We start from the raw sequence: 16308 nt of genomic DNA, 5'->3' as shown, positions 1-16308 counted from the left end.
GGGAGCTGTGGGCGCTTTGTGGACTGGAGTCTAGAAGGACAAGGGTGAAGGAAGTGGGTGAGGGGGGTGTCTGGGCTGGGTGCTGGGTGCTGTGCTGCTCTTTCCCATCGGTGGCGCCTTGCTTGTTAGCCCGATTGAGTCAATGCCACCTTAGCAGGACTTCTGGGAGCTTCCCTGACCTTGGGCTGCACTTGGTCACCTCTGGTGGTGGTGGGGACCTTACCTGACAGCTCAGTCTCCTTCCTGCTGGATGGCAGCCCCTGCTGGCTGGAGCCAACTGTGTCACCTTTGTAAAGGAACGTGATACTTGATACCCTCCTGTGCGAATATCTCCCTTCCCCAAATGAGTGGACGTGTGACTTTGAGTTCATTTCTAATGAGAGCTAATATTCCGTGATGATGACTTGGAAAAGATACTGGCTGTCTGGGTAAATGTCAAGCTTTCTGTTCATCTCTGAGGATTGGAAAGAAGAGATGTGATGGGAGAAATAGCCTTGTGATTTTTCAGAGGCAAACACTGATGTAAACCCTGTTTCTAAGTTATGTGATCTGGGCCCATTTATTTAATCATTTCTGAGCTTCGGCCTCTTCATTGGAGTGCAATATTATCCACCTGGCAGAGTTACTGGACCAGCTGGAAATATCATATATAACACACCCAGCTTGCTCAATTGAATCCACCTTAATTTTCTGTAGAATTGAAGGTCCCAGAGGTGAGAGAAACTTACCAAATCTGTTCTCTGTGGATCTATATAGCGGGGAACTACTTTTTCCAAACTGCGTCTTAAAACTCTGATAACCCAATATCAAGTCAATTATGGTCTCCGGTTCTTTTGGGGACTATGAATAATCACAACGCTTTGGGAGCTTTTAAAGACCCATCTGCAGATTTCTGGACATCAGCAATTGATGCCAACTGGGCAGAAGTCAGAGGGAAGTCGGATTCATTAGCTTAATTGTCTGTCTTGTTGAGCTTTATTTTCTCAAGTGATTTTCTTCTAAGTGTGTATTTATTTGCTTGCTGTTTGTTCCCACAGCCACAGATGCTCGCTGAGAGGGGAGGACTTGAACCGGCAGTGGCTCTCGCCCAGCGCTGAGCTCCAGCCGACCATCTACCATGCCAAAGGCCTCCTCCACTACCTGAGCAGCATTGGCCGGAGTCCCGTGGTGAGTCACTTCCTTCTGCCTGTGCACTCTTGGCTGGTTGCACCCACCTTCCAGGAGGCGGATCACTTTCTCACTTTCTGTAATCAAGGCAGGAAAATCACACAAAGGCCAAAGAGCTCTGAGATTCAGTTCCAAAGGGGCTGTGTGCCTTTTCCTCAAGCTGTCCTAGCAAAGGACTCCAACTGGGTGGCTCAAAGAACAGAGCTTCTTCCGTCACATTTCTAAAGGCTGGAAGTCTGAAATCAAGGTGTCCGTGGGCCATGATCTCTGCAGGGTCTCAGGCAAATCCCTTCAGGTCTCTTGCTGCTTGTCCGCACCCTTGGCACTCCTTGGCATGTGGCAGCATCTCTGCCCTCTCCACCTCCATCTGCACGTGGGCACTGGCCCTCTATCTGTGTGTCCACATGTCCCTCTTCTTCTAAGGACATGGTCACTTGACTAGGGCACACTCAGCTCATATGGCCTTAGCTTAGATGGATTGCATCTGCAGAGCCATCTTTCAAAATAAGGTCCTGTTCACAGATTCTTGGGGTTAGAGTTTCAACCTCTCTTTGGGGAAGGACACAATTCGATCCACAACAGGGGCAGACCATTGGCTCAGTCCTCAGTGAAAACTGGGCAAGAAATTGCATTTCCTCCCACTTTATTTTTCTGTTTTTTTGGTGATTGATCAAGAAAGAAAATGGCTATGCCTCTGACATGGTGTTTAGAAAAAATCCTCTAGTTGTGCAGATTCTTGTGCAGCTTGGATTTATTAAATTCCAAAGATAATTATGGCACTGTTCTAGGCACTGCCACAAGCAGGCTTTTCTTCCAAGCTTGTAGCAATTGCAATTGATGAAAAGCAGATTATTTGAATCCTGAGGCTTAAGCTCATGATCAGAAAGGAGGAAATAGTACCCAAGTGACTGTATGAAAACAACCATTTATTGAGTACAAATTATGAGCATAATCTATCCCCCAAATCATGGAGGGGCATGTGTCCAAAGTTAGTGTTTACCCAACCTAAGGAATTTAAGCTAGCATGAAGTTCACAGATGGGTCAATAATCATGTTTACCATTAACCTCCTTTGCTCCAATCACAAGGCAAACAAAAGAGAACATAAACAATTGGGAGTATACGAACATATTCTTTGTGGACAAAACAGTGGCACATTCAGTGAATGTCTATTGAGACTATGGGCTGATGTTGAATATAGAATATAGAATCATATTGAAATCTCAAGAAGATTAAGAGATCAAATGATTTCCCTGAGGTCACTGGGAAGTATCCAGATTTGGGATTCAATTCTGATCTGTGATTTGCGTCCTGCAGTCCCAACTCTCTTCATCACTTAGTCTTTGGAAAGTATATTTGAGGGTCCCCAAGACCATTCTCAGATTTAACAATTCTTTAGAAGGACTCAAGGCTGTTATGTTCATAATTATGGTTTATTACAGTGAAATCTGTGTGTGCACATATCATGCAGGTGAAAATCAGCAAAGGTAAAAGGCACAGAGGTAGAGGCAGGAGAGACAGTTGTTTTCTGGGTCCACTCCTAGTGGAGTCGTACTGATAGTGCCACATTCTCCGGCAATAACATGTGTGGTGACATGTAGAGCATCACCGGCCAGGGAAGCTTACCTGAACTGTGGGGTCCAGGTTTTTATTGGGGTTCATTTCATAGCCATGAAGCATTTCATGTGACTGATCGTAGTTACTCAGCCCTTACCAAGGTCAAAAATGACAGTTTATGCCCCAAGACCACCGCCATTCATTGTTAACATCAACCATCTGGCATTACCCGAGGCCCCAGGAAAAGAAAGGCTCTTATCCTGTAGAAGATTCCAAGGATGTGAAGATAGTCTCCCAGGATCTATCAAGGGCAGGACCTTTTTTAAAAATGTGCAGGGTTTGAATGCATCAGACTTGCTGAGTCAATCCTTTCTTGCAAAGAGAACAAAGCACATTCTTTCTTCTTAAGAATTATCTTTCTATATTGATGAAATGTACAATATTTTCATGTTAACCACCCCCCATCCAAGAAGACACTGTCGTCTGTATTTTCTGCCCTCTATAAGCAATTTTAAAGTTTTCATTACAAAGATCCAATCTCATGGTCAAGATATGGAGAAAATGTGTTCACCGGGTAGGAAGGCTCAGCTCTGGGAAGAGAGAGAAAGAGACTTAGAGGCAGAGTTTGCTACCTGATGCACCTCTCAACACACACATCCAGCACATCCAGCCCATAACAAGCAGGATTCCTCTCTGCTCTGACAGCCTCTAATTGAAGAACAGAACATTTATTTTAAAGCGTGACAGGTGAAAACCTTGTTTAAAAATATAAATAAACATTAATTAACTGTAAACATGACAGCTGCAGACTTGTTTCCTGCTGGGACCATCTGAGAGGTGGGTGAGAAACAGCTGAGCACTAAATGCTATTCACAGTGACACAAAGCTCTCTAATGGCTCAACACCATCTTTTAGTTACCACGGAGGCTGTATTGAGCCAGCTCCCGGCTGAGAGCAGGACTGCCGCTCATCTGTGCCTGGGCCTGTCCTGTGCTGGGAAGGGTCCCCTTGCGACAAGGGTGACTCTTGGCTGTGTGGCTGCAGATAAGCTATGACTTTGCCCACCTCTGGCTCTCATGAAAATATTTCCTGAAGCATCAGGAGGTTCAACCTCTTCTAGAAGTTACTCAGGTATATCTCTATCGGCAGGTAAAATAACATGAACTCCTAGGACCAGTAATGACACAAGTTGGTGAGAGATACCAGCCCCCTGATGTTGTTGGTACTGCTAAAGACCAGAGAAGCCATTCAATTTATAAGTGATAGGGAAATAGTCACATATTGCTTCACTGATCTATCCACTAGCCCCCCCATCTATTCATTTTTCCATCCATCTATCCATTGGTGCATCCATCCACCATCCATCCACCATCCATCCACCATCCATCCACCATCCATCCATCCATCCACTCACCCAGCTGACTACTTATTCCAAGTGTGTGTAATCGCTGGGTTAGGTGCCAGGCAAAGGCAATGAAAAAATTTTCCTTTTCTCTGGGGAATCTAAAGTTTACTTTGGTAGAACATGGAGTCTGGTAAGCAAAGAACCCAAAGCAGTGCAAAATGGTAAAAACTATAACAGACACATTTAAATTGTCACAGGAACATAAATGAAGGGTTGAGTCATTTTCCTTCAAGGTTATGGAAAAGTTAGAGTCTGCAGGTGCCATTTGAACTGAGCTTGAAGGATGGTAAGAGTTTTGCTTGGTTATTTATTAAAATAAGGCTGAGATGCATTCTTTCCAAGACAGCCTTAGGTCTGTCTATGATCGCTTAGATAACTTCTTCCTGGTGAGGCTGGGACTCTGATGAGTTTACTATGCTTGCGGTCACTGCATAGGGCAAAGGGAAGGAAGCTTTTCATTAACTGGAGGCACAGACACATCTGACATCACCCTGATCTTATGGCCCCTTACCGATTCTCTTGAACCCCAATTTTCTGTCTCATTTTTTAGAGAGGCAGGAAATCTGCTTCAGATGGTGGATACAAAAGTCTAGAAACAGTAAATATTAACATATTCATACATTGGAATACTATTCAGAAATTAAATTAAGAAAAGAATAGTGTACCGAGAAACTCAACAACATGGATGGATTTCAGCAACATATTGAGTGAAATAAGCCAGACACTAAGGGGTACATATGCTATATTTCTATTTATGTAAAGCTCAAGATCAGCAAAAGTAATCAATGAAGAGACAAATCAAGAAGGAGATTGAATAATAAGGGTCAGGCGGGAACATTCTAGTTAGTGGAAATATACTATCTCTTGATTGAAGGGTCAGATATATCCACACCCATCAACTTGTACCTTCGCAATCTGTGGATTCCACCATCAGGACATCCTCACCTGAACACAAACAGTTCAGGATAAATCAAGGCAAGGTCACAAGGCTCTGAATGCCGTTAGCAGACCAGGGCGGCCCAAAATAAGAGTCATGTAGGTCGATATGACTATGCTCTGGGGTGAAGAGGCATACAAGTCAAGTCAAGGAAGACATCTTGCCCAGAAAAGAATAGACTGTAGAAGAGGATCACGAGAGCAAGGTGCACAAGGAGAAAACCCTAAAGAAGCAATAGGTTGGACAACCAGCTAGTGGGAGACGTGGAGTCGGCTCCGCTCTGTGGGCCCCTCCCGAGGGTGTGGAGGCTTGTTACCCAGGCTCTGGAGTGAGGAAAGCACCCGGGCTCCAGCTGACGTGCAGAAAGCAGGTCAGCAGCTGCTTCTGAGTGGCCTGTGGCCGCGAGTCTGGCCCCTGTGTCGTTACAAAGATTCTGGGCTCTGGAGTTAGCAGAGGGATTGATTCCCAGCCCCTTGACTGTGGCTCTGCGAGCACATGTTGGTAAAGGGATTTCCAGGCTCTTTGAACAGCTCATTGATTTCCGTTTACAACTCACACAAACTCGGCTGCCTTCTGCCAGGGGACAGGGCGGGCATATTTTGGTTTTATCTTTGTCTGGGGACCAATGGAACAGAATTTTCAGCTACTTAAATGCTTTTCCTGGTCTTCCTCTGTTCCTCTGGCATATGCTTTTAGTTAATCAGTTTCTTTAAAAAGAGGCACAAAGGAGAGGGCAAAGGGATGGCTTGACCCTCCTAGAACCTCGTCGCAAGCCCTTCAGGATACTCTGTACACACTTTTTATTTTATTTCCTCAGAAGTGGCAGAAGAACAAGAGTTGCTTTGGCTTATTTTCATCCACTCATGCTAAAGTACTCAATCTAGAATCCCCCTCTTTTTGTCCTTGAGGGTTTGGTAGGAAAAACAATCCCTGCAGCCTCGGGTGTGGGGCGGGGGGAGCGTGCCCATGAGGTGCTGGGGACAAAAATTAAATTTGGGGCCTCCCCTGGTGGCACAGAAGTTGAGTGCTGGGCTGTGAAGCTGCCCGCAGCCTCTGCAGCGCCTGTTCAATCCCCGGCCACAGATGAGGGTCCCACATGGCGCGACAGACCTCTCCTGTCTCGCCCGCTGCTCCCCTCAGCAGTGTACTTCGTCAGTCTGCTTGTTCTGCTCCCTGCTCTGGCTCTGGTGAATTCTCTCACCCTCCCACACTTCTGACTGTACCCAGTGCTTGTATAAATAAATAAATAAATCTTTAAAAAAAAATTAAATTTGATTCATACTCTTTTCTTTGTAGTTGTTCCCCAGAATAAAGAGTACACAATGCTTCTCGAACACACCAGAACCATGCTTTGTAGATATTTTTTATAGGGACAAATGCTCCACATTTTAAGTCAATTTCTACAGTGTCCTGGATAAACTTACATCGGAGAGCGAGGGGACGCTGCTCTCCCCCTCACGAGTGTCTCCAGTGCGCCTTCTGCATGGCACAGGGGCTGAAAATCTCCCCCCGGCACAGGGAGGGCCAGTTGTGTTCTCCAAAGGAGTCTGCGCAAGCTCCATATTTTCCCTTTTTTGTGGGATGGAGTGAGGTGCGGAGGGGGGTGGTGTGGAGACTAGCAGGGCCGCTGCCAAGGTAGGTGATGCCCCTCGTCCCTTGGTCTCTTGTGCAGGCGCATCTGCCCAGAGCTGCGGGGAGTGGGGAGAAGGCAAGAAACGTGTGGAGACGGGGCCAGAGGGGCGGCTGTGCTCTAGGCCTGTTCTTGGTGAGGGAGAATCAGAGCAGAGGCTTCAAATGCAGACACAATGCGTGTGTGCTGGAGGGAAGGCACAACTGTGCTTCTCTGTTGCTTGTCCAACTAAGACCGAGCTAGTGAGTGGAGCAAGGCATCAATGGTCATGGCCAGTGGCACTGGACACAGAGTTTGGGGTTCTAGCCCCAGAAGCAAATCATCATCCAGCCTTGAAGGCAAACTCAACAGTCCTCAAAGATCTGAGTGCAAATCAGGAAACTGAGGCAATCTCTGTGCACAACCTGGGCATGTTGGAGGGCCTGTCTTTCCCTGCCCATTCCTCACCCCTAGATTTATCCAGGCAATTCGGAAACCAGTCTAATGTCAAAGAGACCTCCTGTCTAGACCCCACCTCTGGTGAAGACAGGCGCCAATTACGCACCTGTGCTGATTGGGGTTGGCACACCAAATGGGCAGATTGACGCTTCTACCTTGGAGTCTCAGGACCTGCAAGCAGAGGAGACAGGTGGCAGAGGAGACTGTGCCCAAGGGAGCTGCTGCCTCTCTCCCTTCACTGTCTCACACTGAGAAAGGACCAGTCTTCACTCCTGAGGAATCTATCACCGACTGCACAAGAGCCGTCTCGGGGAGTGAAGCTTACAGCTCGCAGGGAGCCAGCCAGCCAGAGACAGGCAGCAGCAGCAGCAAAAGCAAGACCTTGGGATCGGCCTGGTGCTTTGCTCTTAATTTTGCTAATGAACAGCCTTGTGACATGGCTCTTTGCTATTAGTAGATCGATATTTTAAAATATTTTGATCTGGAAAATCTTTGGAGCCGAACTCATCAGCGTTTGAGCTAAAACACATGGGATTTTAATGGGAGGCGGTGAGCAAGTCACTGAACCTCCTTAAACTTTGTAGAAGATGGAATTAATCTGCAAGTTCTGGATGATGTTCTCCTCTGGGCCGGTGCTACCATATCAATTACAGATGTGTAAGATCTTAGACTGTGACTGGCACATGTCAGGCACTCAGATGAATAGCAGACATTAAAATTATTTTTATTTACCAGAAGGTGCTGTCACCCACACAAAGCCGCATGCCAGGCTGCGAGGCTGCGAGGCTGCGTGTCAGTGTTCATTTACACTTGAAAGATTTTTTAAAAGAACATTTTAATATGTGACACTGGGCAGGCAGGCAGCCTCCTCCAGCCTCAATTACACATAATAGAGCCCCACTGAGGACAGTTTCATAACCAGTTAGTTATCGATACCTTCTGCTGAGTTAAATGTGGAAATTTTACCCAAAAGTAGCCATCAGTGTGTGTTGGGGTGGGGGGGCAGCACCCACTTGTCGGTAAAGCTTGCCTTTCTAAGGTCCTGTTGGCACTTTGGCTCATAATGGCCACTTTAAGTGCCTGTTGCTCATTTTAGGAAGGGGAAGGAGAGTCAACTCCCCTTTCAGGTAGTTCTAGGAGCATATTCTGTGCAAGGCCCCTCTTGTTAACCTCAGCCCAGGCTAGATGCTGCTGGCAACGCAGACGGGCCTTCCTAGGGAGGAAGCAGGATTCTCCATGACACCACCAGGGATCACGTCTCACGAGCAGAGCTCTTCCCATTCACTGAACACGCCCCCACTCTGGCTGCCCTCAGAGGTGTTCGCTCCGCTGAGGAGCTCGGGCTCAATCCTGCCTGCCCACCTTGGTGCCCAAACCAGATTCCCCAGGGCTTAGTGAGTCTCGGCTGGTTTAATTGGAAGCATTGCGGTTTGGGTTTGGGTTTCCATTGCATGCCCCGGAATGTGCCTCCTCCTGCTTCAGCCTCGCCTTTGCGTTCCCGTGGCAATGGGATAAATAAAGCAGAGGTCTGGCTGCTGGGAAGCAGGAATAAGGCCCAGATGTCAGGAGTGAAAAACACAGCAGTTTTAAGCTGGCAAAGCAGAGCAGTCAACACAGTCGGGGAGAGGAGTGTAGTGGCCAGTGGGAAAAGGCCTGGGGAGGTGTGTTTGGGATGGGTGGGGGACCTTTCAAACAAGGGGCCCAGTTCGCTTGCAGAGGGACTGGAACGGGGCTAAGGAGCGGAGGGGCAAGATGAGGGAGGCGGGGGAGGAGCAGAGCAGTGCAGCCCTGATCAGCCTCTTTGCGGAGCCAGAAATGATGGAACTCACGTTGGTGTGAATTAAATTAACCTTGCAATTTAGCTCAGACAGGAATTTATTGGAAAAGAAACTAGCAAGATGCCTAAGAACCTGATTTCAAAATTGCAATCCAATCCACACCCTCTCCTTTGCTGATGGAGACAGTGAGACGGGGGAATCAGTTCAGTTAGCTCGGGGTCAACAAGTTGAGAACCAGCCACTCCAGTGCAAACAAAACTAAACTAAACTAAATGAACCTCCAGACCCGAATCTCTTGCTGAGCTGCTCGCCTCGGGGGAAGGCAGAATCTTCTCACCCATTCACTTACCGTGGACACCCAGCTGTTATTCTCACCCTCTTCCTCACACCACTGAGCCCCCAGTTCCTGTGGACTCTACCTCCTCACTCTCGGCCCAAGCTCCTGCGGTCTCCATGCTTACCTCTGCGGGCTGCAGCGACGCCCCCAGCTCCCTCCTGCCTGGACTCAGTCCCATGCCCAACACTGCTGCCTTGTGCGTGGGTCCTCGGCCTCTCTTCACCCAAATATTGTACTTCATGGCTCCGCCACCACCTCAGGAAACCATCTGACACCCCGCAAGGGCGCCCCTGCACCTGGCTCAGCCCGCCTCTGCCCACGCAAACAGGCTCTGCTCTCGCTCTGTGTCTTTGAGCTACTGTCCCTGGCTCCTGTTCGTGCATGTGGACACGTCTCAGGGGCGGGACTCCTCCCAGGAGGGACTTCCCTCAGGATCCAGAGGCACAGGCTTCTCTTCCTGTGTGTGTGTGTCACTGTGGTGTGAAGACACTCCCCCGTGGCATGCCCATGTTTGGGGTCCTGGAGACCCTGCTCACCTCTCGCTCTCTCCTCACCCAGTAGGATCTCCCGTGCACTTGGGGGCTCATCCCACCCAAACAGGTCCTGGAGGACGTGATAGAGAAATGAAAAGAGATTTCAAGCGTGGGCCCCAGATGGCAGCCCGGGAGGGTTCAAGGATCAGTCACATCTGTGACAGCGGTGCAAACTTGGAGAAGCCCGGGCACGTCATTATTCATTTTTCCTGAAGTTCAATTTTCTCACGCGCAAAAGGGGGGTGTCTAGGGCACCTCCTTCATCGTGAGATAATCCGTATTAGGTTTTAAGCACAGTATCTGAAGGATCCCAAGTCTTTCATAAACAAACCATGTGGCTGTCGACAGTGTTACGCAGAGTAGTGTTATAGTAAAATTTTATTTTTTTCTGCCACACAGCAGGCACCCGTAAATATGTTTTGAATTGATCGATGAGGAATCAGCCAAGGCCCCTGGCTGACGGGTAACCTTGCAGTGCCGTGACTGGCACACTTCCTGCTCACCTGGTTCAGGTCTTCACTGAAGAGAAGCATCCGTTTTACATTTTCAAGTAGGGAAGAACAAGCTTCCTCAACTGAGATGACTTGCTAATTTTCTTGTAATGGCCCCCTGCAATTGAGAGGAACACATGTTTCTTGTAATTAAGAGGCATTTATTTTTAGGCATGTCAATTGAGCACCAAGCAAAACAATGTCACCATCTCCTTTATTTTGAATCTTCAGGGGCCACTGGGACTCCCAGGGCTGAGCAGTGCTCGTCCCTGCAGGCGAGCAGGTGGGCCTCTGCCGTCACAGTCTGTGTGTTGGGGGAGACGGGGAGCAGCTCACCTCCATTTCAGGAGCATTATTCTTTAAGGCATGCTCCTGAACTTGCATGGAGTGTTGGGGGTCAGTGGGTCTTCACCAGGTCCTCTCCCCAACTCCATCCAAGTGATGACTCAGCATTGAGAAACCTAAGTGCAGAAGTCACATTTGATCGGGGTGAATCAGCACTTAAGGATCCTGTCCCATAGAGGTGGTCAGAGCTGCTGGCTTTGTGGAGGGGTGCTGCTGAGACACAGTCCTCATTTGTTTGCCTCCTTTGCACAGGGAGAAACTGAGGCGAAAGTGACAAGGGTTGGTGGAAAATTCACGATGGTGGAGCAGTCATCCTTCATCAAGTGTGCAGTTGCTTCCTCCAGACTGGAGGTTTCAATGCATGTCCAGGGGCCTCCACCTCACCTGGGGATTGTTAGGAATAGTTGGTCCTGGGCCCACCAGGACACTTGAACCACAGAATTGCTTGGAAGTGGCTCAGCTCTGTGTGTGTGTGTGTGTGTGTGTGTGTGTGTGTTGAAAAAACACCAAAGCAATTACTGTACTTATTCATGGAAAGAATGCCCAACAGGGGAAGATGTGACCTCAGTTCTACTTCTTCAAACTTACCTTTAAATTTTCCAAAAAAGATCTTTGAAACCCTTGTGTTCCTCCCTCCCCTGTTTTGCTCTCTTTCTCACCCCTCCTTTGCTGTAAGCCTCAGGGAATATGGGGATGGTTCACGGGTGATACAGTGGAGGGAGAACTATAGGGCCTACATTGATGTTGTTGTAAGAAAAAAAATAATAAAAAATAATAATAAAAAGAAATTATTTTATTGAATTTAAAAAAAGATATTTAAAACCTGTGCACAGTGAGAAATTGGGACTCCCATTTATTTACAAAGTTGTGTCAGTATTTTACTTCAAGGTCAGCCTAGAAATGTACCATCATATTTCATGAAAATCATTGCTTAAAAATAAAAATATATGTATATAAAAACATCCATAACTTACCACCACTTACTGAGCGGTTATAATGGGGCATATTGTATATCACTCATTGTGTCCTCTTAATTTTCACAGCCACCTCCAATGAATAAAGCCTCATTTCAGAGGAATACACTTTAAAAGAGAGTCAAAGTAATGGATCTTTCAGCATTATTCTTTAAGGCATGCTCCTGAAATGGCAGGGCATATTTGGGGATCAGTGGGTCTTTACTAGGTGCTCTCCCCAACTCCATCCCAGCATGACTTAACAGTGAGAAAACTAATCACAGAAATCAAATTTAATTGGGTTGAATCAAGAAGAATTTGTAGTTCTCCCTAGGTTCACTAGGAAAATAAATTCAGCAGAACCCATTCTCCAAGTATTTTACTTGATCTCACCTGAAAATGTAAGAGTAAGGCCCTATTGAAACCTTTTCTAAATGATCAAACCCAGACTTTCAGGAATTTAAGATTTTCCTTCTGTTTTCCATCTCTGATGAACGCAAGGAGCCATTTTTCCCTATCAGTGGCCTCTGCTCTTGCAAACCCTCCAGGTTTTCTGCTACGTGACAACCATTAGGCACCATTGCTTGAGCCCCTGGACTGAACATGGTGTTTCTCAGCCCTGCTGAGCTTCAGCCATCAGCTGGAGGTTTTAAAAACTCCCACAACCTGTACCATTGCAGACCAATTAAATCAACATCTCTGGAGGTGGGCTCCAGGCATTGATACTTTTAAAACCTCCTCAGGAGATTCGATCCCTGCACAGGATGAGAAGCACTGGCTTGGGAGCATAATTTTGTTGGAAATATCAGAAACCTCTCAAAGTAACCCCACTGGTCAGGGGGAAGTAAAGTCCAGTGAGGTCTCACAGGAACTGGAAAAGACCAAAACCTCACAGTTCTTCCATCTTTCATTTCTCATTTTGTTTTTCTCTATGCAGATTCACTGTTCTGCTCTTTTGTGATTTATCTTGTCTCCGGTTTGACTGGTCAATGGACCTACTCCCTCTCCTCAACTCTTCATAACCCACATCTCAGAGATGTCCAGGAGTTGGGAGATTTATTTTTTCATAAGACTTTAACCTGAAACTGTAACTATAAACCTGATTCTGTATAAAATATAAATGCAATTGCACCAAAATAATTAATACATAGGAATAAACTTAACAAAGGAGGTAAAGGAATTGTGCAATATAAACCATATGATATTGTTGAAAGAAGAAGACACAACGAGATAGAAAGATAGTCTCTGTTCATGGATTGGAGGAATTAACATTGTTAAAATGACCATCCTGCCCAAAGCAATATCAAAATTCAATGCAATCCCTATCAACGTTTCAATGGTATTCTTGAAAGAAAGAGAACAAATGTTATGAAATTCATGTGGAACCGCAAATGACCCCAAAGAGCCAAAGCAATCCTGATCAAAAAACAAAAATAAAAATGAAAACAAAACCCAGTTAGAATGGAGGTACACTCTCAGAATTAAAACTATATCACAAAGCTATAGTAATCAAAATAGTATCATGGTGGAATAAAAATAGACACACAGACCAATGGAATAGAATTGAGAGCTGAGAAATAAATACACATTTATTCAACAGTTAACCTGTGACAAAGGAACCAAGTGTATAGAATACTGTTGGGAAAGCTGGGCAGTCATATGGGAAAGAAAGAAACTGGACCTCATACCATATGCAAAAATTAAATCGAAATGGATTAAAGACTTGGATGTAAGACCTGAAACCTTAGAATATATAGGAGAAAGCATAGGAAAAACACTGTATGACATTGGCTTCAGTGGTACCTTTTTGGATTTGTCTCTAAAGGCAAGAAAAACAAAAGGAATTATAAACAAATGAGATTATATCAAACTGAAAGCTTCTGCACAATGAAGGAAACTATCAGTAAAACAAAGATACCCTGCAGAATGGGTAAAAATATTTGCACATCCTACATCTGACAGAGGACTGATAGCCAAGACAGCTGAAGAACTCACACAATGCAACGATAAGAAAATAAACAACCCAATCAGAAAATGGGCAGAAAAACTAAGTAGGCACTTCTCCAAAGAAGACATATCCTTGGCCAACAGGCACATGAAAAAAAATGCTTTTCGTCACTTATCATCAGGGAAATGCAAATCAAAACCTCGACGAGACATCATCTTATGCTGGTGAGAGACCAGTTATTATCCAGAAAACCCAGAAATAATCTATTGGGGAATATGTGGAGAAAAAGAAATCCTTGTACAATATTGGTAGGAATGTAGACTGGTTCAGCCCCTGTGGAAAACTGTCATAGAGGTTTCTCAAAATATTAAAAATAGATCTACCATCGGATCCCACAATTCTGCTGGATTCTGCTGCATTGCCAATTAACTTGCCTGCTTTGGAATGACATAAAAGAGAAATCACCCAGATTTATTCTTTTATGTCTATCTAAGTTATTCTTTTATGCTGGACTGTATTTTGTTAAATGATTACACCACAATGAATGCATTTTATTCACAGGCTTAGGCTAGGAAAAATAGTGCTGCTATGGACATAATCTGATCTCTCCTGGTACCCAGTTGGGCTGGAGTGGGCTCTAGAATGTTTTTAGTCAGCTTTAGAAGGTGCTCCCAGATTGTTTTTCCAGGATAGTGGTATCATTTTATAGTCTGCAGGCTGGGTTTGAGCAATCTACCCAATCAGCACTTGCATTTATCTCTGCTATGGAATCAGTGGTCCTAATATCCCATTCCGTGCCATGGCATCTTGTGGTGGTGGCCACATGACCTCCTTGGTATTAATGAGGTTGAGTTCATTTTCATTTGCAAAATAGCCACATAGACATTCGCTTCCATGAAATGTCAATTCAAATATTTTGCCCACTTTAAAGTTGGATGACGCCTCTTTTTCTTATTACTGTTGGTCCCTGAGGGGCCTCCCTGATGGCGCAAGGTGTTAAGCACAGCACTGTGAAGCTCTCCTCAGCCTCTGAAGCACAAGTTCGATCCCGTCCAGGGAGCAACCCACATGGCGCAGCAGACCTCTCCTGTCTCGCCCGCTGCTCCCCTCAGCAGTGTTTTTTAGCCAGTCCGCCTGTTCTGCTCTCCACTCTGTCTCTGGTGAATCCTCTCACCCCCCACACCTCTGGCCTGTACCCCAGTTCTTGGATGCATAAAGAAATAAATCTTTAAAATATATATTGGTTCCCGAGTCCTTTAAACATAACTCTTCCTTTTGAAATATTCCTTTCTGGCATCACCTGTCATGGTGTCCTCAGCCTGTATTTTCTCTGAGCCCTGAAATTAACTACTGGTTGAGAAAACCTGGTTCCTTGTACTGGAGAATGGGATTAGAATGTGGGCAGTAGCTGTGCTCCTGGCTGTGGAGGTGGATTTGTCTAGGTCCTCTCAAAGAACAAGACTTGGAAAAGTATGTGGCTGTGCTAACTCATCTATACAGGCACTCATTTTTATTTCTATATTTAAACATATCTCTGCATATATATTTAAAAACCCAAGACATCACAGTGATACTTCTAATTTCAGTTGAATACCAGAGAGTTTATTTGGTCTTCCTGTTGCCATTGCCTTTAACTTTTTCCTCCAGCAATGAGAAACTCATTATATATCTCCCTCCTAAGATATATCTACTTATTTGTTCATCCCTAGTGTACATATAAAGTGGTTTCAATATTACTAACCCACACCACTGTAATAAATGTATTTATTAACAAGAGCACAGTGTTAGTATTCAGAGCTTTTGTCTTTATTTTTACATTATTATGTGGAAGCTAGTATTTTCCAGAGGAACCTAGGTTAGTTTTCTTCTTCCCACCCCATTAAATTTGATTATTTTATTCATTTGCAATACAGATAAGTTCCCTTATTACAGTTTCTATTTCATTTTAGATTTTCCCAATGCTGGCAGTGTGGTTGGATGTTTTGACAATTTACATACAGCAAAATACACCCTTTGTGGTGTAGTTTCAAAGGTTTTGAGGCGTGCACTAAGGTGTGCTCTGCCACAGAGTCGTGATGGGGTACAGTCTTATTCATCCCAAACACCCCTCGTGCTTCCTCTTTGTAGCCACCCCCACCTCTTTTGTGTGCTAAGCCTTGCGTTTTGCCGGACTTTATTTCTTTACCAAGCCAGATGCTAGAGAAAACTATATTTTAAACATTTAATCTATTCCTTCTACGTGGATATTTCCTACTGTTTTTAAAAATTATTTAAAACTGTCACAAATGAAAACTTTGTACTTAGTTCCTTTTCTGGTTTTACCCCTGTTTCCTCTTTCACAAATAATTTTTCAGGAGAGCTGTCCATGGCTCTCTATTTCTTCCCATTCTGCTCACTCCTAAGCCCCCTGCAACCTGCCTTTCCTCCCCTGTGACCCCACTGATGCATTCTGCTGAGGTCACCTGCCAGCACCATGCAGCTGTTTCTGTGACCTCAGCAAGTTGACATTTTCAGAATTAAAAAAAACGAAGTGATTAGCTCACACTGCCTTTCGCCTTTGGCCACTGCAGGTCTTCTGTGACTTCCACGGCCACTCGCAGAAGAAGAACGTGTTCCTTTACGGCTGTAGCATCAAAGAGACCCTGTGGCAGGCAGACTCGGCTGCAGGAGCATCTGTCCTCTTGGAGGATGTCAGCTACAGGGTGAGTCTGAGGAGAATGGCCCCGGGCACCGAGTCCACCCTCTTGCCCCTGAGATGCAGGCTGCTCCTCCTTGCTCTTCCTGAATAAA

The 16308-nt window shown here is 45.5% G+C and overlaps 1 protein-coding gene across 1 annotated transcript in view; it reads left to right on the top strand.

The window, feature by feature from the left end:
* AGBL1 (AGBL carboxypeptidase 1) overlaps positions 1-16308 on the top strand; it is a 602442-nt gene that overhangs the window by 257110 nt on the left and 329024 nt on the right. Inside the window, exons 19-20 of the mRNA XM_054695456.1 lie at positions 1038-1167; positions 16089-16220. Coding sequence (XP_054551431.1) covers positions 1038-1167; positions 16089-16220 — 262 coding nt within the window. The remainder of the gene's footprint in view (positions 1-1037; positions 1168-16088; positions 16221-16308) is intronic.

This window comes from Talpa occidentalis, unplaced genomic scaffold (genome assembly GCF_014898055.3).
Source record: "Talpa occidentalis isolate TD23 unplaced genomic scaffold, MPIMG_talOcc4v2.1 talOcc4.14, whole genome shotgun sequence".
NCBI classification, from domain to species: Eukaryota; Metazoa; Chordata; class Mammalia; order Eulipotyphla; family Talpidae; genus Talpa; species Talpa occidentalis.
The sequence above is the reverse complement of the archived record's forward strand: the minus strand, read 5'-3'. Positions and strand labels throughout refer to the sequence as shown.